Genomic DNA, 26,639 nt, shown 5'->3' on the forward strand with positions numbered 1-26,639 from the left:
AGTCATTTAGCAGACGCTTTTATCCAAAGCGACTTACAAATGAGGACAAGGAAGCAATTTACACAACTATAAGAGCAGCAGTGAACAAGTTTCAGGTGTGTAAAGTCTAAGAAGCAAAGCATTAGTAAAAAATGTTTTTTTTTTTTTTTTTGGAGAGAGAGAGAGATAGAGAGAGCACAGTTAGTGGTATAGCCAGAGAGGCAGTTGCAGATTAGGAAGGAAAGTGGAGACTAAACAGTTGCGTTTTTAGTCGTTTCTTGAAGACAGCAAGTGAGAAACACACTCTATACGCTACAGAAGGACTGTTTTAAAGATATTTGCTTTAAAATTTAGTAATTAGTGGAAAACTGAAGTGCTTTAATAGAATCGTATTCAAACACTGAACACAACAACAAATATCTTTATCTTTTCCGGCGAGTTGGAGCTAAATTATGTTTCCAGACTTGAGTAAACCTTACGAGCATTAAGCAACCTGTCATTATGGGGCTCCTCGTTCTTTCGCATTGACCGATAGCAACTCGCCTGTATCTGACCCTGAATACAAAGGAAGGAGGGGGTTAGCACAGCTTATGGACAACTACTAACATAAAACTAATCCTGCTGGATGTTAAATAGTTATTTTTGCTAACGAATGGCTTGAGTTAGCAGATCTTATGCTGTTGGGTGCGCACCTTACTGTAACCTAACATTGCAAACGCTTCGTGTAAGACACATTTTCTGCACAAATTCCTTTTAAATGCTGATTTATTTAGGTTACATCAGTTTTACACATTAACCAAGCGAACAACCTGTTCTTGTCCAAATTACGGCAAAGTGGACAGTGAAAATGTCATCCAATGTCCTGAGGCTGTCATGTTTCTGCGACTGTTAGCGAAACCGGAATAAGCGAAACATTGCTTCGGAGGGCACTTCCTGTATCCAATTCCGCTGTGAAAAGGGTCTATTGGAAAAACCTTTAAAAATAACTTTTTTTAAAATAAAATTTTGCTAGTTTAATAATTTGTGGTCTTAGATGAGCTGAATTTAACATTACATACTAAAAAGGATGTAGAACCGCCCCTGATTTAGGCCTTTAACTTTAACTTAATAATATGTTTTGTGCAGTTACTTGTTGTTGAATCCTTCTGCATATGATGGTGTCTTCTTCCTGAAATCCAGGATATGCAGCAGAAATCTGCTCCAGAAGCTGTAATGTCGATGATTTCTTCATTCCTGCAGCTCTGGTTTCTCATCACTACACACCGAGTAGCCAGAATTCTAAATAGAACTGAGGTTCTATGATGTCATCAACACTGAAGCTGACATACATGACATTTTATACATATTATTTTTCAAATATTTCTCCCCTGCTCCTTTCCAAGATTGCAGAATAAATGTTTATTGGACCTATTATTGAAACGTTAAATGCTTTCATTGTTTTTTTTTTAGCATTTTACACCCTGAACTAATATATTTTAAAGACTATCCTCTGATATTTAGATCGAAATGGTCACAAAATCAGCAATACTTCAAAAATGTAATTATTAAATTATATATTATCCTATTTTAAGTACAGTATGATTTTATTCCAATTAATGTTTCTGTTGTCTACTTTTAATCAGAGATTTGTGAGCTGTTAACTTGTTAGCTAAATGTTTCTAAGTAAAAAAAAAAAAAAAAAAAAAAAACATATTTGTATTATAAAATGTATACTTTGTTTTAAAATGTTCAAAGAAGATTCAAAAGTAATTTTGTAACATTTTTTAACTGCTAAAACAGAATAAACCTTTCTAAAAAAGCAGTTTGGATCATTTGGCTAAAACATTATCATAACTTAATGATTCTTTATTTATATATATATATATATATATATATATATATATATATATATATATATATATATATATATATATATATATATATATATATATATATATATATATATATATATATATATATTTATTTATTTATTTATTTATTTATTTATTTATATATATAAATAAAAAATCAAGTTATGATAATGTTTTAGCCAAATGATCCAAACTGCTTTTTTAGAAAGGTTTATTCTGTTTTAGCAGTTAAAAAATGTTACAAAATTACTTTTGAATCTTCTTTGAACATTTTAAAACAAAGTATACATTTTATAATACAAATATTAAAACCTGCCATTACAATATTAAAAACAATTGGTTATATTGGATTGCTCTGTTGTGAAACATTAAAGAAGACTACTTTTAGGCTTCATAAATATTTTTACTACTAAAATTCAATGACTTTTCAAAGACTTTCGAGTAGATTTTCATGATCAATTGTTTCATGTAATGTGTAAGTGTGTTTTAAATAATAAAATCAATGCGTGTTCACATTTATTACAGCATCTTGTAAAACATGCAACAATCTATTTAATTTAAATTATTTTATATCTATGAAAATTTAGATAATGCCTGCCGTTTCAACACATTTCTAAACATAATAGTTTTAATAACTGATTTATTTGATCTTTGCCTTGATGACAGTGAATAATGTTTTACTACAGACAAGACACTTCTATACAGCTTAAAGTGGCATTTAATAACTTAATTAGGTTAACTAGGTAGGTTAGAGTAATTAGGCAAGTTATTGTATAATGATGGTTTGTTCTGTAGACAGTCGAAAAAATATATAGCTTAAAGGGGCTAATAATTTCTACCTTAAATGTTTTTTAAAAAATTAAAAACTGCTTTTATTCTAGCCAAAATAAAACAAATAAGACTTTCTCCAGAGGAAAAAACATTATCAGACATACTGTGAAAATTTCCTTGCTCTGTTAAACATCATTTGGGAAATATTAAAAAAAGAAAAAACAAATCAAAGGGGTGGCAAATAATTCTGACTTTAACTTGAATATGTTTCTAAAGCTACTAAAGAAGCCAACTGCTATTATGTAGATTTAGTCTCTTTTCAAATTTAATTTTATTTGCATTTATGAATGTAAACACTGCCATGGCTCAAAGGTACCTGTAGAGGACAGAATGCAATTAATGTGTAATTACATTCAAAAAGACAAAGCAGTCTGAGTGTTCAGAGTAGCCCATAGCATTTTGTCAATATGAAGTTCTAAATAGCAATAATATTTCAATTGATTTCTTCTATTTGGTTTTGATCTCTTTTGTTTTTGATTTAGCCACAGGGTGGTTCAAGATCAGTCTGAGAGCCCACAGCTATGGTCCAGTTCTGCTGGAGATCAGCTGAACATTTTCCAATCAGTAGATGAAATCCTTCATCGTATCAGAGAGCATCACAAAACCAGCATGAAGCAGAAGTATGAGAGCTTATGCGAAGGATTCAGCAAACAAGAGAACAAAACCCTCCTGAATAAGATTTACACAAAGCTTTATATAATAGAGGGAGAGAGAGAAGGGGTGAATGAAGAACATGAGGTTGTGCAAATTGAAAAAGCCAAGACTGAACGCTTACAAGGCACTCCAATTAACTGCAATGACATTTTTCAGCCAGTACATGATCCATGTTATGGAAGAAACGATGAGAAAGACAACGTAAAGACTGTTCTCACCAAAGGAATTGCTGGAATTGGAAAAACCATCTCTGTGCAGAAGTTCATTCTGGATTGGGCTGAGGGAAAAGCAAATCAGGATGTCGATTTTCTCTTTGTTCTTCCATTTCGGGAACTTAACTTAGTTAAAGATGACCAATACAGTCTTCACAAACTTCTGCTTGACTTCCATCCTGAACTTCTGGAGATAGACACAAGGATATACGATTTGTGTAGAGTCTTGTTTGTGTTTGATGGTCTGGATGAAAGTAGAATTACACTGACATTTTCGCACTGTGAGAACATTTCTAATGTGTCCACAAGCTCATCGGTGAGCATGTTGCTGTCAAATCTCATCAAGGGGGAGTTGTTGCCCTCTGCTCTCATCTGGATCACATCCAGACCAGCAGCAGCCAGCCATATCCCCTCACATTACATCAGCCGTGTGACAGAAGTTCAAGGATTCAGTGACCCTCAGAAGGAGGAATATTTCAGGAAAAGGATCAGCAACCAGGATCAAGCCAGCAGAATCATCTCACACATCAGAGCAGCAAGAAGCCTTTACATTATGTGCCATATACCAGTCTTCTGCTGTATCACAGCCACTGTGCTTCAGAACATCCTGGAACAAGATCCCAGTGCAGAAATTCCTAAAACGTTAACAGAGATGTATATATATTTTCTGATCATTCAGACAGATGTGAAGAGGCAGAAGTTTGACCAGAATGTCGAGGGAAATGGGAAAGATCTAAAATTGCTGCTGGAGGCAAGCAGAGATTTGATATTGAAACTCGCTGAACTGGCTTTCAAAGGTCTGATGAATGGTCATGTCCTGTTTTATGATGAGGACCTGAAAGCGTGTGGCATAGATGTGAATGAGGCCTCAGTGCATTCTGGGTTTTGCACTGAGTTCTTTGACGAGGAATCTGTGATCAAGTCAAGAAAGGTCTACTGCTTTGTTCATTTGAGCTTTCAAGAGTTTTTTGCAGCACTTTTTGTGTTTTCTAGCTATCTGAACAAGAGCAGTGATGTTCTGAAGATGTTCCAGAAGAAGAAAGGGAGAAGGAAAATCAAACCGCAGTCTGACGAGGTTTCACTGGATGTGTTTCTGAATGGTGTGGTGGATGAAGCACTGAAGAGTGATAATGGACATCTGGATCTTTTCCTTAGATTTCTTCATGGCGTCTCGTTGGAGTCAAATCAGAGACTTCTCCAAGGTCTGCTCACACACATGGAGGATGACCCTGAAAGCATGACAAAAGCGATGAAAAACCTCAAACAGAGTCAGAAGCAGAATGTTAGATCAGAAAGGTGGATTAACCTGTCACACTGCCTGATTGAAATGAAGGACACTTCTGTTTCTGAGGATATTCAGGCTTACCTTAAAAATGAAGGAAAAAGAAAAATATATCTGTCGTCCGCCCACTGTTCAGCTTTGGCTAACATGCTTCTGATGGCAGAGGATGTGCTGGAAGAGCTAGACCTCAAGAAATACAACACAACATCCATGCAGGCTCTGAGGAGACTGATACCAGCTGTGAGGAACTGCAGAAAAGCAATGTGAGTTTTGATGAATGATAAGAAAACTAAGACCTCAGAATCCAACATTTACCTGAATAACTGAAAGGGGTCGTGAACTGTTTTATTATTAGTAAGTTTGTGTTGTTCTCTAAGGTCCACATATAATATTATCAAGATTTTAAAAAATTGATTTGTATTTATTCATTCTTTCATTTTCCTTTCGGCTTAGTCTCTTTTTTAATCAGGGGTCGCCACAGCGGAATGACCCGCAGTGGATGCCCTCCTAGCTGCAACCCAACACTAGGAAACCCCCAAACACTTTTGCATTCACACACATACGCTACGGCCAATTTTGCTTATTCAATTTACCTATAGTGCATGCCTTTGGACTGTGGGGGAAACCGGACACCCGGAGGAAACTCACGCCAACACGGGGAGAACATTCAAACTCCACACTAAAATGACAACTGACCAAACCATGGCTTGAACCAGCGACCAATTTTTATTTGTAAATATTTGTATTTTTTTTAAACATCATCATTTTGAAATCTACGTTCCTACTCACTATGGTCATGAGCTTTGGGTCATGACCTAAAGGACAAGATCTCAGAAACTAGTGGCCAAAATGAGTTTCCTTCACAGGGTGGCAAAGCGCACCCTTATATACAAGGTGAAGAGCTCAGAGTAGAGCCGCTGCTCCTCCACTTTGAGAGAAGCCAGCTGAGGTGGCTTTAGCATCTATTTCGGATGCCTCCTGGATGCCTACCTAGGGAGGTGTTCCAGGCATGTCCCACCAGGACGAAGCCTCTGGGAAAACTCAGGACATGCTGGAGGGACTATGTCTCTCGGCTGGCCTGGGAACGCCTCGGTATCCTCCCGGAGGAGCTGGAGGAGTGTCTGGGGTTCTTTCCTGAGACCCCCAGGAAAGTGTGCTGCCCCCACAACCCGGCCCCAGATAAGAAGAGAAAAATTAATTGAATTAAATCATCAAGTAACATTTTTTTTTGTTCCGTTTTGACCCTCTCATCTGAACACACTGTATGAATATGTCTATGAATCACATTCTGGAAGTATGCATCAACTGAAATAATAGGCTACAATTTTGCATATTTATGTTACATTTTTTGCTTCAAAGATTAGTTCAAACGGGCAGCTGTGTGCTCACTGATGTAAGCATTTACATGTACAGTAGAAGGGGAAATTATTAGCCCTCCTGGGAAATTTTTATATTTCAAATATTTCCCATGTACTGTTAAATGGAGAGTTTTTTTTGTCTTTGCCATGACAGCACATACTATTTTACAAGTTATTTTGCACAGTACTAGTATTCTGCTTAAAGTGCTATTTAAAAAGGCAATATGTTAATTATGTTAACAAGGCAAGTTTGATTAATTAGGCAGGTCATTGGACAACAATGGTTTGTTCTGTAGACAATCAAAAAAGCATAATTAGGGGGCTAATAATATTGACCCCTTCTCCAGAATTTTTTTTTTTTATTGTAAATACTTTAACATTTTCTTTGCTCCGTTAAAAATCTATATTTCAAAAACCCCTGCATTTCACAGCAGGGCTAATAATGTTGCCTTCAACTAAATGTTTGAAAGCCTACTTCTGTGATTTAATTTAAAAATGCTTAAATACTGTGTGCATATCAATCGATATGTACTAACAGAAAAGAAATGGTAACAATAACAACAGTTACTTATATTTGTGTTGCAAAACCAGTATAGCTGGGACATCATTTAGATTTTATGAAGATCTAACATCAGATTAATCATCAGATCAATCTTGAGTTAAATAAAGTGAACAAAGGATCTGAACAAACTGAACAAGGCTTTCTGGATCTTTATTAAACATCCACTCTTTTTTAATGTTGGGGTCAGAATGAAGGCAATGCATACTTGTAACTGCATTGTTTTCTGAGTCGTTATATTCTTTGATTTCTGCATAGAGCTTGCTTTTGCCTCTCTCTTTATTTGCCTTCTACAGTATGCACAAATTGGTGGGCTGAGCTAAACAAGCAATGATGTAAAAGCATGTGTTGATCTTCTGCAGCCATTCAGTCATTTTTGCCAAACAACTTCGTTATAAATTTTTTTGGACTAACAGGAAAGTTCTGTGTTCTGAAAGTTACAATATGTTTTTATAGTACAATGACGTCTTCTATGTCGAAAGATCAAGGAAATTTTGAGTTCTCAGTTCATGACCCCTTTACAACAGAGAGAGACCTATTCTATATTTTTTATTCACTGAGAACCAGCCACATGTTGTGACCTGTAATACTTTAAGTTGTTTTCTTCTATTTTAGATTGGTAGGCTGTAATCTCACTGAACAATCATGTGAAACTGTGGCATCAGCTCTGCAGCCAGCCAACTCCCCGGTGAGAGAGCTGGACATGAGTAACAATGACCTGCAGGACTCGGGTGTAAAACTCATTTCTGTTGGACTCAAGAGTTCACACTGTAAACTGGAGATACTGAGGTCAGTGATGGGTTATCACTCAGAGTTTTGTAAAGATTGTTAAAGCAAAATGTGAAGTATTAGAACATAGTTGCACAAATTCTTTAAATGGACAGTAAAACAAAATGATTTATTAGGAATTCTGACAAAATGCAAATTGTCACCATCTATTCATGCATACAACACAATGTAATTATGTTTTTAAAAAATGAATACAGTAAATCAGCCAGTTGTTTGAACGACTCTCTCGATTGAATATGACTCAGTGACAGACATTTTTAGCTATTACTATTTGCTACTGATTAGTAAAATGATGTACTCATTACAGTCTTTAATCTGAGAGTTACACAACAATAGCTGCATTTCCTTCCACCTATTTTTATGTGCATTTTGGAGATGCGCATAAAAATCAGTTGATGGAAACGCCAAAATGTGCATAAGTTCTGAAAATGCGCATAAAAAACGTATGCGCATACCTGAGTAGAATCAACTTTTTATTCGGTAAGAAAAGAGAACTACAATGGAAACACTTTTACTGAACAAATTCCAGTATGCGCAATTAAAAAAAATCATGTGATTTTGTCATTAGAGATCATGTGATGATAAAAATGGGTGTGAATGGACAAACCAGCAGGTTACGCACATTGGACAACATCTTAAATGTTGTTTTGGTGATTCTAAAACGGCTTAACCGTTTCAGTATTAGTGTTATTATATTATTTATGACCTCCAGAACTGTCAAGAGCGTCTGTGCTTCGCATCTCATGCCTACATACACCACCACGCTATCATTGTGCATCGGCATGCTGTCTTCTCTTCTAATTTATTCAATGAAGAAAAGATTCATGCAGCTTCTCCTACCGCAGCAAATTTCATTTTTACTGTTGATATTTGGTGCCAGTTAATCAGGAAGTGACGATTTAGTTCGCTTTGACTCGTTGGATGGAAACGCTGCTTTATTCGCACGTCTTTTATGCAATATTCCAGTTTTGCGCATAAAGTTAATTTGCACTTTTAGATGAAAACATAGCTAATGAACTAGCATTTCTTTATCATTCCCCATTCAAACAGATCCACAAAAACAACCATAACCTTTATATTCTGCAAGCCAGGCCAGTAGGAAAAGAAACACTTTGTTATCCATCCCTTCAGACTTAACATGCAATGTCATGACATAAACCGAGAGACATCTATTTCAGAAAGTAATTTTGTAGTTTGCAGAGAGATGAAAATCTTATTTCTGAAACTTCTTAAATTACATATATTATATTAAGACAGAAACATGATTCACAACAAAAATAGTTTTTTTTTGCAATATTTGTGTAAAATATAAAATATTCTGCTTTGTTATAATATTTAGTACAGTAATAATCAGTATTTTTGTTCCTGTATAGATTGAAATACTGTAAACTCACCATGCAGTGTTGTGAAACCATGGCTTCAGCTCTGCTGTCAGCAAATTCATGCCTGAGAGAGCTGGACCTCAGTAACAATGAGCTGCAGGATTCAGGAGTAGAGTGGCTCGCTGCTGGACTAAAAAGCCCACACTGTAAACTGGAGATATTAAGGTCAGCTACATATGATCTTTATACATTATATACAAAGACAGAATTTATCCTATTATGCATAAACCCAACAAATAATATATTAGTGCTAGTCATACATAAAAATGCAGATGAGTTTGATGCATATGTTGAGTAGAAATAACTAATATTATCCTAAATATAGTATCATTTGCTTGTCAAATGCTTTTCTGTATGTTTTTAAACTAATGAATGTGTTAGGGTTATGAAACATGAATAGGCTTTTGACCAAAATAAAAGGACAATGTATGCAAATACAAAGACAATTTGAAGGTTTATCACATTTTTTTCTCAAATGTTTTATAAAAACATAAATAAATTTCCACAAATGCTATTATTTTGTAGTTTGTCTGGCTGTAAACTCACTTGTCAGTCCTGTGAAATGCTGGCCTCAGTTTTACAGTCAGAGGGCTCCCGACTCAGACAGTTGAGTCTTAATAATAATGACCTGCAGGATTCAGGACTGGAGTTGCTCTCCGCTGGACTGAAAATCGCTAAACTGGAAAAACTAAGGTATGTGAAATCATGTCTGTAGTGCAGCTGTGTATGTGCCTTCCTTGACAGTTTTAAAATGCAAAATGAAACCTCAAACAAAAAGCACTAGTTAACTAGTTTATAGTGCGTTTTGGTTTTTAAAAAGGCATTTCAGATTGAAAGGCTTCTTTACCAGACTGGCGATTGTAGGAAAATGGTCTCCATACACATTATAATGCGTATACACATGATACATGACCATTCACATAACATGACTATTTACAGTTATAACAATAGTTTTGTGTGTTAAAATGAAAACGCAGTAGTTTAAATAGCACCTTGGATGCATTAAAGTAAGATAACATTTTTTGAAATATTTGGATTTTGTAGTTACATATCAGGATATTTGATGTACGATACATGTACCGTGAAACATAAAATAACATATAAGTGTAACTCATTTGCCTTAATTTTAGGTTGGCCACCTGTAATCTCACTGGTCAGTCCTGTAAAACGATGGCCTCAAGTCTTCAGTCAGAAACCTGTCTCCTGAAGGAGCTGGATCTGAGTAACAATGACCTGCAGGATTCAGGAGTAGAGATGCTGTCAGCTGGACTGAAGAGCCCACACTGTAAACTGGAGATACTGAGGTTTGTGTTTCAGAATCACAGTTGATTAGCTGACTTGAGTTAATATGCTGCAATCGTGATTCTCTTATCATTTTTTTTGCAATGCACATACTGTATATGCACAAATTACCATCTTCAACTGTATCTTTCAAGAGTTCACACTTAGCTGATGATAGACGACAAAACTTGTTTGGCATGCTGTCCCGGGAGAGAGCCCTGGGCTCCCTACCATTTGCAGGGCTAGAGGGGAGTTTGAGCTCATGTAGATCTTGATGAACTCTACCCGGCTTATTTCTGGCTAATGACAGATATAGGATGGCTAAGGAAAGGTGTACTCGCTAAGAGCTTTGGCTATGGTAACAATTTGGTATGTTCAATTTACTGCTGTTTTATTGGACTGTGGGAGGAAACTGGAGAACCCGGAGAAAACCCACGCAAGCACGGGGAAAACAAGCAAACTCAGCACAGAAATTTCAACTGATTTAGTAGGGACTTTAACCAGAGACATTCTTGCTGTGAGGTGACAGTGCTAATCACTGGGCCGCTGTGTCGCCCATCTGGAAAGGAGGCGGAGTAGGGGTGGTGGGGGTATTCTTCAAGACGAAGATACTGAGATAAGAAAATTCTATTTTTTATCGTGAGTTAGGAATCATTTGATTGGAGAAACAATCGTGAGCTGATGTGGGATCAGCTGAGAACAATCATTAGCATGTGATTCTCTCGAAATTAGTTTATAAATAAGCTTCACAGAGTAGATGTCTATATTTGTCTTAATGTTTTCGCGATTCAGATTTTGTCAAGAAATTCAGACAGTAAAAGTTAGTTAAAGCATGATATAAACATCAAACTTCTCATGTCATCACTGAGTCAGTGTTTCAACCATTCAACCAGTGTTTCAACCATGAGGCAGCTTATAGAACGGAGGTGGCCAGTCTAGTGACATGGTGTGAGGACAACAACCTCACCCTCAACACGGTCAAGACTAAGGAGATGAAAGTGGACATGAGGAAGGAGAGGGGAACTTATCAGCCACTGTTTATCCTTAAACTTGAAGTGTAAAGAGTGAGCAGTTTTAAATACCTGGGGGTCCACATCAGTGAGGACCTCAGCTGGACAATGAACACCACCCAGCTGGTCAAGAAAGCACAACAGCGGCTGTACTTCTTAAGGAAGCTGAGGAAACTTGGTCTGTCATCTAAGATCCTCAGTAACTTCTACAGCTGTGTGGTTGAGAGCATCCTGACCAGCTGCATTACTGTGTGCTTTGGCAACGCTACTATAAAGGGCCGCAAACGTCTGAAGAGAGTGGTGAGGACTGCAGAGAAGATCATCAGGACCCCACTCCCTTCCACAAGAGTCCACAAGAGAGCTGCCTCCATCCTGAAAGACGTACCCACAACACAGAATAACCCACGTACCCACAACACAGAATATTCACACTCCTACCGTCAGGGGAGAGGTATAGGAGTGTGAGATGCAGGACTGCCAGACTCAAGAACTCTTTTTTCCCATCAGCTATCAGACTTAAACGGACAACGGACAAACGGACATAAACAATTTAATTTATTTATTTTTTTTTTTGCTCAGTAGCACACTATATTCTCCCTCCCAGTTTGCACTATTAATGCATACAAAATGCACTTAATCTGCTCCGGCCATTATACTGTTGTTTGCACATAAGCCAATTGCACCAGGCACTTTTTGCATAATAAGCACAATTTTAAACAACTACTATACATTGTTTACATCTGTTTACATTACTCCACAATCAGTATTATATATTGTTTACATTCATAGATATTTATATATATACATTTCATAGTTTTACTTCTGTCACTTCTGTGTATATACAGTTAAAGTCAGAATTATTAGGCCCCCTTTGATTTTTTTCTTTTTTAAATATTTCCCAAATGATGTTTAACAGAGCAAGGAAATTTTCACAGTATGTCTGATAATTTTTTTTTCTTCTGGAGAAAGTCTTGTTTGTTTTATTTCGGCCAAAATAAAAGGTTATTATCAAATATTAGAAATGAGTTATTAAAACTATTTTCTTTAGAAATGTGTTGAAGAAATCTTCTCTCCGTTAAACAGAAATTGGGGAAAAAAATAAACGGGGGTTAATAATTCAGAGGGGGGGGGGGGTGTAATAATTTTGATTTCAACTGTATGTGTATGTCGTGTATGTTATGTGTATGACTTCACTGTGGATGGCAGAGTAAGAATTTCATTGTACAGGGAAACGGGTTTCCTTACTGTGCACATGACAATAAACAAATTGAATTAAATGGAAAGGCATCTAAAACAGCTTGTAAACATGTCAAGATTACCTCAGGCAAATAGTTTTGATATTTCAATAAATATTTACATAAATAATATACATAAACTTTAATTAGAGCATTTCTTATGCATTATTTTTATACTGATTACATTTTTAATATTATTATTATTATTAGTTTACAGTTATAGTTATTAATATTGATTTCAATGTGCTACATTTCAGTTGGTTTCTAATTGTTTTTTATTTTTGTTTTGAACAGATTGTCCATTTGTAATCTCTCCGATCAGTCCTGTGCAACAGTGGCTTCAGTTTTACAGTCAGCAAATAGTTTGAGAGAGCTGAACTTGAGCAAAAATGACCTGCAGGATTCAGGAGTGAAGATGCTGTCAGATGGACTGATGAGTTCATTATGTGACCTGGAGATACTGAGGTGTTTCACAAACTTCTGCTTTATTTTAAATGGAGGTTTTTAACAATGTCATACATTACTCCATGCGGTCTTATTCTAAGGATGCTTGTGTTAGTAAAGCCATTCCATGAAAACATGTGTAATTTTCTATCTTTGTAGAATGTCTGGCTGTTTTATCACAGAGGACGGCTGTTCAGTTCTGGCTTTAGCCCTGAATTCAAACCCTTCACATCTGAGAGAGCTGGACCTCAGCTGCAATCATCCAGGAGATTTAGGTGTTCAGCTGCTCACGGCTAGACTGAATGATCAAACCTGCAAATTGGAGATACTCAAGTATGTTGTATAATGTTACATTTCTTCTGTTTTATGCATGCAAATTCAACTTATCTCAGATGCTGGTAATTTTAAAAGCCTGAGAACATTAAAGGTGCAGTAGGTGATCTGCCACAATGCTAACCGGTTAGCATGAAATCTTTGAAACAGTCTCTCCCTTGCCGTCCAAAGCCACGCCTCCTGAAACACGAACGCGCGCGATGACAGCAGACAACCCTCTCTCACGTGCTGTGCTAAAGTGACTCTGCTTAGTGGTTAACCGGCGGGCTGCAGGAATTACACTCATTAGTAAGCCATACTTGCATGATTTTTCAGACTGAATTTTCAGAGTAGCATGGTGTTGTAAAATTCTAAGACGAGCCCAAAAAACCAGTGAGAACTTTCGGTATCTTCAAAGCAGAATCCTTTTAATAAGAAGAACTCAGCGTCACTGTAAGAAAAATCTAAACTGTACAGCAAGCACTAGGTTTTTATACATTTTACAGACAGTAATTCATGTAGGTGGGGACAGTCTAAAACAAAGCATGCAAATTAAGTTTTGGAGTCAGCATGAAAACCTGCACATAGGTGTTAGAAACCTGCCCAGCTACTTGCTAAATGAGTTAATCAAAAAAGGGGGTTTCTTCTACCTGAAAGTATCACCCGAAGACAAAGGCAGAAAACAGTGTGCAAATGATGTTCTGGAGACAGGAATTGTCTGAGCAGTTGACTGAAAAGAGAAAACAATAGACACAGCTGTGCTGTGAAATTGACAATTTGCATTACTTTGGAGACAGTCAGGGCTTAGGAATCCAAGACATTTTAAAGTCTGTCACACCCTAAAAACAACTTTTCAGTTATATATAGATCATATAAATTTAAATTCCCACAATGGTAAACAATATACTGTAGGGAACGCATCACAGGTCATCATTGTTCAAAAATGAACCAATGTGAATATAAAACCGACTGCACCTCAGTAAAGCAGGCGAAATAACGCTATTTACTGATATTTTGTTCATTCATTTTCTTTCTGGCTGGTCCCTTTATTAATCTGGGGTTGCCACAGCGGAATGAACCGCCTACTTATCCAGCATATGTTTTACGCAGCAGATGCCCTTCCAGCCGCAACCCATCACTGGGAAACACACACTCATTCACACACTACGGTGAATTTTAGCATACCCAATTTACCTATACCGCTTGTCTTTGGACTTGTGGGGGAAACCAGAGCACCCGGAGGAAACCCACGCGAACACGGAGAGAACATGCAAACTTCACACAGAAATGCCAACTGACCCAGCTGAGGCTCGAACCAGCGACCTTCCTGCTGTGAGGCGTACGTGCTACCAACTGTGCCACCGCGTCGCCCCTTATGTTTTGATGATAAAATCTTCATTATCGATGCTATAAAAGGACCTTATGATACTGAAAATAGTCACATCATCTTTTGCCGGAAGATTTCAGTGGCTGAACAACACTTCTGTGCATATAAACCATTGGTAGCAACAAAATCTACATCAGCTCTGCATGACTAAAATGGTTTCAAAGCATAATATTACCTGTCTGAAAGAAATACTTCAGCCATGATGTCGTCCTTCCTCCAGTGAGCAAAAGTAACTATATTATATTGATTCAGGATTTGAAAAAGTTTTGATTCAGCATGTTTTTACCGCTCTCTCTCTCATGTGTGCACATGAACGCGCAGCATGTGTACGCACAAAGGCAGATCTGCGTGAACGGGTGCACACTAGTTTAAATCTGCATTTGCTGACAGACCGCTTAGGCTACTTATCAGAATTATGAGAGATGTTGGCCCGACACTATTTTAATTGGATGATTGGATGAACATTTTTAGTCTTATGACTTAGCCAGAATATAAAAATACATATAAATACATTTAGATCCTTTACTTTAATCATTAGTATTGATATTTGAAGAGACTTTCAACCAGCAAAACAAAAAAAATTTCTGAAGACGATCACCTACTGCACCTTTAAGGCAAAATTATTAGCCCTTCTGTGAAATGTAGTCCTTTTAAAACATTACCCAACTGATGTTTAACGGAGAGATTTTTTTCTATTTTCTACACATTTTTAATAACTAGTCTTTTTAATAACTAATTTTCTTTGTCTTTGCCATGAAAACAGTGCATACTATTCTATTAGTTATTTTGCAAGATACTAGTATTTAGCAAGTGCAATTTAGAGAACTAGGTTACAAAAAAAAAATAAACATTTGGAGTAAGAAAACCGTTTGCTTAGACAACACACTTTTTTGCTTTTGAAGTAAATTTATGTGGTCTTGGATTTTTTGTATGTCTCGCAACACTATTTTACATTTGCACAACAGTTAATGCATTTCTCAATGTGCACATCATAGTAGCAGGTTCTCATTCTCTCCAATAAATTGCAAATGCTTTTGGACATGCATCAACTGCTTTCATACAACTCTCTGCTGTTTAATAACATTATCATTTGCTTATGTCATGTCAGTCAAAATTAACTAAACTCGTGAATGCTGAATAGTCATTTCATATAAAACTAATAGTCCTCATTTCATTCCTTCAGTCATTACATACAAAAATGTTGAACTAGTTGTCAAACTCTGTCAAGCAAATTTTATACAAAATTTTACATTTTTTTTTCCTGAAAATGTCTTCTAAATTGAACAATGTCATGAATCGGACCCAAAATCGGACTTTTTTGCATTGGAAAAAATGTACAGAGTAAACTGTCATAATGAAAACATTTCTTGTTCATAAACAATGGTGTCAGGACTTACCATCTTGATGACACTGACACTTTCATTGACATACTTGCTTTTGAGGAATGATCTATCCATTTTGAGCAAGTGACACGCTTTTGCAGGTTATCAATTAGGTTTTGCAGTTTGTACTAATTGTTTTGAGAAATGCATTAACTGTTGTGCAAATGTAAATATTGTTGTGAGAAATGCACCAAAGCCACTGAGGAAAAACTGTAATTATGTGGCATTACAGATGGAAATAACAAATAGATACTTGCCAAACTGTAATAATTTATTGGACAAACAGTGGTTCCAGTACAGAAATAATTCAGTGTTTATGATACAAAGTGTATCAAACAGACATGTAATAAATTACCACAGCCTTGATTTTATAGATCCTTTAAAAAGACAACTATAGAAATAGAATACGATATGTACAAAAATATACACAATGTACACCAACATTTATACTATACATACATCTGCTGATCCAAAAACATTCATCTGTACATCTGTAGTTGTTAATGGACATTGAAACATGCATTGCATGCATACTGTACACATTTAAAGAAAGTAAACCACAAATTAAAGAAATAAAGTACTTTTTAAAATCTATGTAATATGTTTGTTTTATATATTGTGCAGAAATTAATGTATTGTGTTTTTTTCTGCAGTTTGGAACATGAGGGCAAGTTTAGAATCATTGCTGGATTACGAAAATGTAGGTTCTCTCTCTTTCACAAAAACACTTTGAGCACAACCCATTATAGTAATTTCTGTAATTAAAAAATGTACAAACATTTTATCCACAAACTTAACCCTCACAGAAAATGTTCCGTTCTTACATTTTTTAGAGAACTTTTAGTATGACTATTTTCTTCATTGGGACAGACATTTCTCCAACTTCAGTCCATAATACTATACATTTGTAATGAATAACAGTGTAAGAAATATTTGGGCAACACCCTCATTTACTTGCAAACAGGGGACCTTTTGAATAGACATCTACTGTTTTTATATATATAAAAAAAAAACTGTACACTAACCCTAACCAAAAAAAAAAACACACACACATTGGCTGGATTTGGCACATTCATGAATACAAATGTATCCCCATGAATACAAATGTATCCCAAAATATACATTATACAAACAGCTCAACAGACAACAGCTCCTTTCACACAGTTCCCAGAAATTTCCGGAACAACTTTACCGTTAAATAAAAAAAAAAGCACTGTTCACACTGGCAAGGATGTTACGGAGTTTCTTCCGGAAAAGACCATTCACGCATCCATTCCAAAATACCGGTAAATTCTGACATCATTAACCAGAAATGAGCTCTAAATGGCTGCACTTGTATTGGTAAACATTTGACTACATTATAAACTCTGTGGATGGATCAGTATAGTGAACACCTTTGATGAGAACATATAGAGGAACACTTTCGCATGTCGAGATCATGTGTGTCTGTTTGCTGGTGCTCACCGGCTGCTTCACGGGCACACACATTAGAGCTTGAAGATAAACAAACAACGGCTTATCATAAGCATCTTATCGATAATTATTTACACAGTTGGCATTAAGAAGGAACATAGAAACGTTCTCTGACTAACATCTAGCAGCTAAATGTGTCTGGACAAATATTCAAAGGCTTTTATCTTCATAAACAGCACGGACATGAATGCGTCTGAGTGTTCTGATTGGCTAAAGTAGACGTCTCACGTCAGCGCACTCTAGACGTGAACGTGCTCTTTCCGGCAATTTTCATTCTGCGTTCACACAGTGCAGTATTCTGGTAAATAACTGGTAAGCTTACAACTTCTCTTTCCGGAAAATAGCCAGAACGAATTTACCGGTATTTTCTAAAGGGGCCTGTTCACACATACACCTCCTTTCCAGAAAATTGCCGGTAACTTTCCAGAAAGGTCAGTATGTGTGAAAGGGGCTATTGTCTTATTTTTGTGGTATTTGCCCGTGGTCTCTCACCTCTCTGTTCTTGTGTCCAGATGCTTGTGACCTCACCCTGGACCCAGACACAGCACACACACATCTGTCTCTGTCTGACGGAAACAGAACGGTGACGCAGGTAGCAGAAGAACAATCCTATCCAGATCATCCTGACAGGTTTGAGTGCTGTCCTCAGGTTCTGTGTGCTGAGAGTCTGTGTGGACGCTGCTCATGGGAGGTTGAGTGGAGCGGGAAGAGCGGAGTCTACATTTCAGCCTCATATAAAGGCATCAGGAGGAAAGGACAGAGCGATGACGGTGAGTTTGGATCCAATGACAAATCCTGGAGACTCGTCTGCTCTGATAACAGCTTTTCAGCCTGGCACAATAATGAGAGGACTAAAATGCGTCCGCCTTCATCCTCATCTCGCTCTAAACGGGTCGGGGTGTATTTGGACTGGCCAGCTGGCACTTTGTCCTTCTACAGCATCTCTGACAAAAATAAACTCACACACTTGCACACATTTTCCTCCACATTCTCAGAGCCTCTGTACGCAGGGTTTGGCCTTTATTCAGGATCCTCAGTGTCTCTGTGTCCTATAGAAACACAAAAAACTGTGCCAATGACATAAATACATTTTAAGATAGCAAGCACTAGGTTTACTTTGTCATTTTTACTGTGTAAAATAACTCTAGTAATAATAAAAATAAATGAAATGATATTTCAACGGACAGACTGTTTTTGTTAAAGAGATAGAGTTTCTGTCACCATTTACTCATCATTCGTCTCAAACGGATGGGATTGAAATGTATTTTAAAATCAAATACCAAATACCTCAATTTTACGTGTATCAAAATAAACTACAAAATACAGCAGCCACAACGATTATCAAAATAAAATACTCTATTTTGTATGTTGAAAATACTGCAAAATACTTCTGTAAGGGAGCGTGGCGTGCCATTTTTTTTTTGCAAACCTTCTATCAATAGGCCTATTGGATCAATCCCTTCACTAATAAACTGACTTAGTGAAGTAAACAATAGCCCCTTTCACACAGTGATACCGGTAAATATCTGGAAAATTTACGGAAGGACTTTACCGGTAAATTTAAAAAAGCGCTGTTCACACGGGCGAGGACGTTACGGAATTTTTCCGGAAAAGACCATTCACACATCCATTCCAAAATACCGGTAAATTCTGACATCAACCAGAAATGGCCTCTAAACGGCTGGGCCAGTATTTCTAAACATTTGACTACATTAAAAACTCTGTGGATGGATCAGTATAGTGAACAACTTCGATGAGAACATATAGAGCAACACTTTTGCACGTTGAGATGTAGATGAGATCAGTGTGTGCTGGCGCTTACCGGCTGCTTCACGGGCACACGCGACTCGTCAAGCAACTGAAGGAAGCAGAGCTTAAAGGTAAACAAACAACGGCTAATCATAAGCATCTTATCGATAATTATTTAAACTGTTGGCATTAAGATGAACATATAAACGTTATCTGACTAACTTCTAGCAGTTAAATGTGTCTGGGAAAATATTCAAAGGCTTTTATTTCCATAAACCGCGCGGACATGAATGTGTCTTGAGTGTTCTGATTGGCTAAATCAGACGTCAGCACATTCTAGACGTGCACACACTCTTTCCGGCAATCTTCCTTGTGTGTTCACACAGCGCAGAATTCCAGCAAATTACCGGTAATCTTACAACTCTTTCCGGAAAATAGCCAGAACGAATTTACCGGTGTTTCCAAAAAGGGCCTGTTCACACATACAGACCTTTCCAGAAAATTGCCAGTAATTTTCCAGAAAGGTCTGTATGTGTGAAAGGGGCTGATGACTGATAACAACAGCTTTTCTCTGAGCAAGTTTAAGTCAGCTTCTCTGCCATACATATAGTAGAAGTGCTGTAAGAATAAAAAAAATGTATGTTTTATTCATAAAACTTGTTTTTCTCTTTGATTTTAGTATAGATTTTGTACAAATTTCATACAGAAATTCCTGTCTTGATGATCTCTTTAATCACTGTAATAACCATTTAATGCAGATCATGAGTTGGAATATAGTACTAAATCTCTTGATTGTGAAAATTGTCGCCATCTCTTAAAAATCTTTTATTTTATTTTTTACATTTTTGCAATTGAAAACTTCAGTACTCAAATGTAAAATCACGATTTCTGAAAACAACTAAAATTTTACATTTACAAAATGTAAATTTTTAACTAAATTTCCAAGTTTTAGTCATTCTTATCAATCAGGTTTTTTTTTTTTTTTTTTTTGCAATTGTTCACTTCAATGAACAATATAAAACATGAACTCTCCAAAGTTTGAGTTTTTGACCAGTAGACTGGAAAATTATTTAATATTTTTGTCTCAGTCTGATTAACTATGGCTATGTTGTAAATAACTAAAAAGAGCACCTGCAGTCATTTGAAACAGCCTATTTATTTCTGTAGGTATCACCACTGTAGGACATTATGTTGTTTGTCTTATTTTCTTGTCTGATTTTGACCTGCTCCTGAATTTGCCCCTGCTATTTGTCTCTTGCCTTCTTTATATGTAATGCATAATTTCCATCCATACTCCAAGCATTGATCAACATCTTCAGTATAAATGAGTTTTCTGTTTTGATCTCAAGCCTTGGCAAATAACTGAGAAAGCATAACTCAAAGGCTACATTCTATGATGTCATCATGTAGACTTATAAAGTATTTTACAGTATTTTCAAAATACAAAAATACAAGGAACTAAAGTATTTTGATACAAAATATTATTTCATTTTCATAAACCCCATCAAATACAAATCACAAGATACTATTTTGTATTTGAAATACATGTATCATAAATACTGCACATCCCTGGTCACAAACCTGTTTAAGTTTCTTCTGTCGGACACAAAAGATGATATTTTGAAAAATGCTGACAACGTGTGACCATTGACTTTCATAATATTTGTTTATCCTTAAAAGTAAAAAAAAACATAATAAATAATAAATAAATAAATAATAAATAAATAATAAAAAACTATTTTTTTGTGTGTTCAACAGAAAAAAATGCATTGATAAAGATTTTAATCCACTTGAGGGTGAGTAAATAGTGAGTCAGTAATATTATAAAATAAGTAAGTAATAAATATAAGTAATATTGCAAAAGGGACGAAGCCGGAAAAAAAGAAAATGAATAATAAATGAATGATTACAATTAATATTACAATTTTTTTTTATCAAGGATGAAATAAACAGGTTGAATTTTCTCAAAAACTCTATTTAGCAGGTAATGAAACCATAATATATGTTTGGTTAGTTATTGAATGTATAAGTTAGATTGATCAGGGGATCATGTCAGTGATATTTAGAAAGCATTTTATTGAGCTGGGGTTTGCTTCATTAATAATGATTCAACTCGTTGCTGAACTTCTGTTGTAACTATTTATGTTACAAAAAGTAGATAAATATTTAAAAATGAATGATCTACCTATTGCACTTTAACACATTAAGAGGAAAATAACTACAATTATATGATGCCAATTTTTTATTTTTGGGTAAATTATCCCTTAAAAGGGAACCTATTATGCCCCCTTTTTACAAGATGTAAAGTAAGTTGTCCACAGAGTGTGTATGTGAAGCTTCAGCTCAAAATACCCTACAAATAATGTTTTATAACTTTTTATAAAACTGCCCCATTAGGCTTTGATCTTAATAGTGCCATTTTGACTGTCGCTTTAAATTCCAATCAGATTGTGCTCTTTTTAAAAAAAAGGCAGAGCTACAAATGCCTGTATCAGCATAATGGCAGATTCAAAAACAAGACTGACCTCTGATGCTAATGATGGAGAGATTGTCACTAATAGGTGGGACTTTCCCCCTCTGATGACATGTACAAATGGAGAATGTCAATCAAACTGTTTCAGCAGAGGTGTGATTATAAAAAATGTAATTATTACATTTTGACTATAAGAAGCAGGTTATATTCACAGTTACCACACACCTGTGTTTAAAGCCCTTATAAAAGTGATTTTTGCACAATAGGTCCCCTTTAAAAGGGATAGTTTTATAAAGCCTTTCTGTGCAGTCAATTTTCTCTGTAACTTACTGACTGGAAGAATCAATTCTGTGGTTCCATGTCTTCATGTTCACTGCTGCTGTTTTGAAATGGCTCTTCACACACTGATGAAATAATGGGAGTATCACAAATAAAATAAAAAAAACGCATACAAATACCAAGATAATGTTTCTGAAATTTATTTAATTAAATGTTTTAGTTTAAAATATGGAATTAAAATGAACTCACTATCTGGATTACTGTCTTTGCTGTTTCTTCTGACTGTGTTTAGAGTGCAGTATCGCCAGCAGTGTTAAATAGAGCAGCAAGAGAATATTCAATTAACAAATCTATTGATAACATTAGACCATTTGTTTCAATCTGAACTAATGCACATGACCTGAACCCCTATCACAAAATCTAAATCAAAAAACGATCCAAAGATTTCAGAACCTGTCCAATTTAACATTGCATTGTTAGGTATGCTTAATGTAAAACACTGTTTCTAAGCAAAGGAGAACTAGGTGGTCATTCATTCATTCATTTTCTTTTCAGCTTAGCCCCTTTATTAATCTGAGGTTGCCACAGCGGAATGAACCGCCAACTTATCCAGCATATGTTTTACGCAGTGGATACCCTTCCAGCTGCAACCCATCACTGGAAATTATCCATACACACACATAAACTATGGACAATTTAGCTTTCCCAATTTACCTATACCACATCTTTGGACTTGTGGGGGAAACCAGAGCACCCGGAGGAAACCCACACGAACACAGGGAGAACATGCAAACTCCACACAGAAATGCCAACTGACCCAGGCGAGGCTCGAACCAGCAACCTTCTTGCTGTAAGGCGATCGTGCTACTCACTGCGCCACCGTGATGCCCCCCTAGGTGGCCATGTATATACTTATTTGATTTTTTTTATTATTCTTCTGAGAAGCCAGCTTTACTTTAAAAGTTTTACTTGATGTTAAGACATCTTACCTTGATCAATTTTACTTGATGTTAAGACATTAGTCAGGATTAGCTTCTCAGTAAATTTAGAACTGTGAACATGTATACAAAAATATCCTTTAAAAGCCAAAAATAACCCATAAAAGCATACTAAACTGTGCTTTATTACTTATGTGTTGGTCTGTCGAGCTCCAAATAGATGCTTCTTGGCCATGGATCGTCATCCATGTTAACTGGACTGTAAAACTAAGACAATGCTCTATTATCTTCTCAAATGCACATCTTAGATTAGCCAATGTTAACTCACCTGCCAGAAGAGAAGATTCCCTCATTTTACTCCTCTCCTCTTCACTCCATGTTCGGTGAGCCTGTGGGAAAAAAAGCAACACATTTCTGATTTATCTGTTAATCAGTGTTTTTATATTAAAAGGCAAAAACTGAGGCTGATCAAATAAAGAGCAATAAAGATATCCCGACTCAGAAGGCAAACATTAATTATGGATCAAAGATTAGTTTTTATTTTGATGCTATTTTTAAATTTGCAGTACATTTCTGCTTAGTTTCAATTTGTTTCATGAATGATTTTGTTGGTTTTAGTTTATTTTTCGTTTTGTGAACACGTTTCCATTTATTTTTATATTTATTTAGTTTTGTAATTCTATAGGACGGCACAATGGCTCAGAAGTTAGCACTGTCGCCTCGCAGCAAGAAGGTTGCTGGTTCAAGTCAAGGCATTTCCGTATGAAGTTTGCATGTTCTCCCTGTGTTGGCGTGGGTTTCCTCCGGGTGCTCCGGTTTCCCCCACAAGTCCGAAGATATGCAGAATAGGTGAATTAAGTAATAATAGTGTATGAGTGAATGAGGGAGTGTATGGATGTTTCCTAGTACTGTGTTGTGGCTGGAAGGCCACCCGCTGCATAAAACATATGCCGGAATAGTTGGCGGTTCATTCCACTGTGGCAACCCCTAATAAATAAGGGACTAAGCCAAAAGAAAATGAATAAATAATAGTTTGAACAGACATTGAACCCAAAACCACACAAATATCACATAAATGAATAAAATAAAGAAATCTTTTGACACTTTGGCAAAGGAAGAAAAGTTAAACATTTTAAGTTATATGTTTTTTTTATATATAATTATGCATCTGACAGCAAAACATTTTTATTTACTGTGATTTAAACTATTTATTTTTAATTTTTTTATATATATATATATAAATGATTGGTTTTTCAATCCTGGTTCTGGCGATCCACCAATCTGCACATTTTGTGTAAGTCGCCACTATTTACTACATCTGATTTAGATCATTAACACAGAGCTTCATATGGTGGACTGAGTGTTTCACATAAAGGCATAGAAATCGTCCCCAACATCAGGACTGAAGAACACTGATACAGATATTTCTTTTCAGTGAACAATGCATACATGCAAGAAAATGTTTTTATAAACCATACTGTAAACTCAATCAGTTTAGGGTAAATTTGCACTATTACCATATAAGTCTTCAAGAATTGTCTGACAGTAAACTTCCAGCAATTTGTTGCCACTTCTGCAACTATGCCAACTGGTCTTGATGTTTTTCTTGTTGTTCGTGCACCGTTTCTTCTTGCTCCTACTAATGCTAATACCACTGTTGCTCCTAGGAGAAACAGAAACAGGAGTATTGCTATTGTTGTTCCTGCTATTTGTGCTTTTTCTGCTGCTCCTCCTTCTGCCACTAATGCTTTTGCTGTTGCTTCTGCTAATGGTGCTGTTGCTCTTCCCTGAATTATCACTCTTGGTGCTACTGATGATTTTGCTGTTGCTTTTGCGTCTGTTGCTGCTGCTGCTGCCTGAACTGCTATTGCCACTCCTGCTGCTGCTAATGCTCCTGCTGCTAATGCTCCTTTCCACAAGTTATCTGTTGACACAATGCATTCAAGATGAAAAGCACACATTGTACCATTTCAAAGAGAAACTAAATGAGATGTTATAGTAGAAAAATGAATATTGTCATTTTACAGATATAGTCTACCATTAAAACATGGAACAGGATGAAGTTACACATGATAAAGTTCAAAAAGAGGTAAAGAATACTCACATCCTACTTTTACTGTAGTCTCCTCAGTTGTGTCTCCACTGGTGACCTGACACACATAATCTCCCACATCTGACTGTCTGAAATCTCTCAGATATAAGGACACGTTTCCTCCCTCGAGATGCTCAGTCAGAAGATTCACTCTGCCTCTGTAGCTTCGCCCCACCAACAGTTTTCTTTTCTTATAGAGAAACACACATTCTGTCTCCTTAAACCACCTGATCTCCATGTCAACAGCGCTGATTTGAGGTGACAGATGACACGGTACTGTGAACTCCTGTTCAACATTTTCTCTGTCAGCTTCTTCAAGAACAAGCTGAAACTCATCTGTCAGGAAAAAGGAAAGTTAATACAACCATGTTACGATTACATTGATATGTTTAAAATTGGTATACACTAAATGCTAAGATATACAGTTTAAGTCAGAATTATTAGCCCCCGTTTATTTTTTCTCCATTTCTGTTTAACGGGGAGAAAATTTATTTCAACACATTTCTAAACAAAATAGTTTTAATAACTCATTTCTAATAACTGATTTATTTTCTCTTTGCCATGATGACAGTAAATAATATTTTACTAGATATTTCTCAAGACACTTTTATACAGCTTAAAGTGACATTTAAATGCTTAACTAGGTTAATTAGGTTAACTAGGCAGGTTAGGGTAATTAGGCAAGTTATTGTATAATGATGGTTTGTTCTATAAACTATCAAAAAATATAGCTTAAAGGGGCTGATAATTTTGTCCTTAAAATGGTCTTTTAAAAAATTAAAAACTGCTTTATTCTAGCTGAAATAAAACAAATAAGACTTTCTCCAGAAGAAAAAAATATTATCAGACATACTGTGAAAATTTCCTTGCTCTGTTAAACATCATTTGGGAAATATTTAAAAAAGAAAAAAATATTCAAAGGGGGGCTAATAATTCTGACTTTAACTGTTTTTATTACTTCAGTATAAACTGCATATAGTACTATACTGTACATGTATTTACAAGGAATTTATCTTGGTAAAAAAAATCAGATAATAGAAAGTATAAAGTAAATTAAATAAATAACAGACTAGTAATGAAAACAGTAGTGAATTCATGTAAGTAAATCCTCTAAAATCGAGAAGATAACATAAAATTTGTGCAGAATATGTAAATGTAGGACAGTGCAAATGTTTACAGTGCACTTCAAACTAAACAGTTATGTATATTTGTGCAAGATCTGTAACAAAAATTAGGCAACTGCTAATGCTTACAGTGTGAGGTGTAAAATGTGAACGTATATCAGCAGTTGTGTGTGCAAATTCAGTACAAATGAAATAACAGTGAGAGCTCAAACACATAAAAAAAAAACAAATAAAGCAAATAAAGAAAACACGTGCAAATAAAATGAGAAAATGTCTTTGTCTTCTGACAACACACACGCATGTAAATTCACACATTTGAAGTAAACTAAATTGAGTGCGTGTGTGTGTGTCTGTGTGAATGTATGGGTTTTCCAGCAAGGGGTTCATGAGTTATTACAGTACTCAGTGCTGGGTTGCAGCTGGAAAATCTACTATCACATAAAGCATATGCCAGAGTAATTGGCGGTTCATTCTGCTGTGTTGACCCCTGATAAATCACCCGGATGTTAATGAGTGAGTGAGATTGTACAGTTCCTTGTTTGAACATTTTTAACCCTTGATAAT

General features: G+C 35.9%; 2 protein-coding genes across 5 annotated transcripts in view; one reads left to right on the forward strand and one right to left on the reverse strand.

Annotated features, from left to right (window-relative positions):
- si:dkey-13n15.11 (NACHT, LRR and PYD domains-containing protein 12) overlaps nucleotides 1–19,640 on the forward strand; it is a 52,373-nt gene extending 32,733 nt beyond the window's left edge. The window contains exons 3-11 of the mRNA XM_056457591.1: nucleotides 3,143–5,071; nucleotides 7,341–7,514; nucleotides 8,888–9,061; nucleotides 9,422–9,589; nucleotides 10,027–10,200; nucleotides 12,717–12,887; nucleotides 13,026–13,199; nucleotides 16,601–16,647; nucleotides 17,933–19,640. Coding sequence (XP_056313566.1) covers nucleotides 3,143–5,071; nucleotides 7,341–7,514; nucleotides 8,888–9,061; nucleotides 9,422–9,589; nucleotides 10,027–10,200; nucleotides 12,717–12,887; nucleotides 13,026–13,199; nucleotides 16,601–16,647; nucleotides 17,933–18,504 — 3,583 coding nt within the window. The 3' untranslated portion in view covers nucleotides 18,505–19,640. The remainder of the gene's footprint in view (nucleotides 1–3,142; nucleotides 5,072–7,340; nucleotides 7,515–8,887; nucleotides 9,062–9,421; nucleotides 9,590–10,026; nucleotides 10,201–12,716; nucleotides 12,888–13,025; nucleotides 13,200–16,600; nucleotides 16,648–17,932) is intronic.
- The window catches only part of LOC130229016 (uncharacterized), a 36,992-nt gene continuing 28,627 nt past the window's right edge, over nucleotides 18,275–26,639 (reverse strand). The window contains exons 6-11 of one of the 4 annotated variants that reach the window (XM_056457595.1): nucleotides 24,964–25,287; nucleotides 24,377–24,783; nucleotides 23,188–23,248; nucleotides 22,171–22,203; nucleotides 21,973–22,046; nucleotides 18,275–18,469 (exon numbers count right to left, since the gene is read on the reverse strand). In XM_056457595.1, coding sequence (XP_056313570.1) covers nucleotides 21,985–22,046; nucleotides 22,171–22,203; nucleotides 23,188–23,248; nucleotides 24,377–24,783; nucleotides 24,964–25,287 — 887 coding nt within the window. In that variant the 3' untranslated portion in view covers nucleotides 18,275–18,469; nucleotides 21,973–21,984. The remainder of the gene's footprint in view (nucleotides 18,470–21,972; nucleotides 22,047–22,170; nucleotides 22,204–23,187; nucleotides 23,249–24,376; nucleotides 24,784–24,963; nucleotides 25,288–26,639) is intronic. The other 3 variants (XM_056457594.1, XM_056457596.1, XM_056457597.1) reach the window with 3 other exon arrangements.

Source organism: Danio aesculapii, chromosome 5 (assembly GCF_903798145.1).
Source record: "Danio aesculapii chromosome 5, fDanAes4.1, whole genome shotgun sequence".
In the NCBI taxonomy this organism is placed as follows: domain Eukaryota; kingdom Metazoa; phylum Chordata; class Actinopteri; order Cypriniformes; family Danionidae; genus Danio; species Danio aesculapii.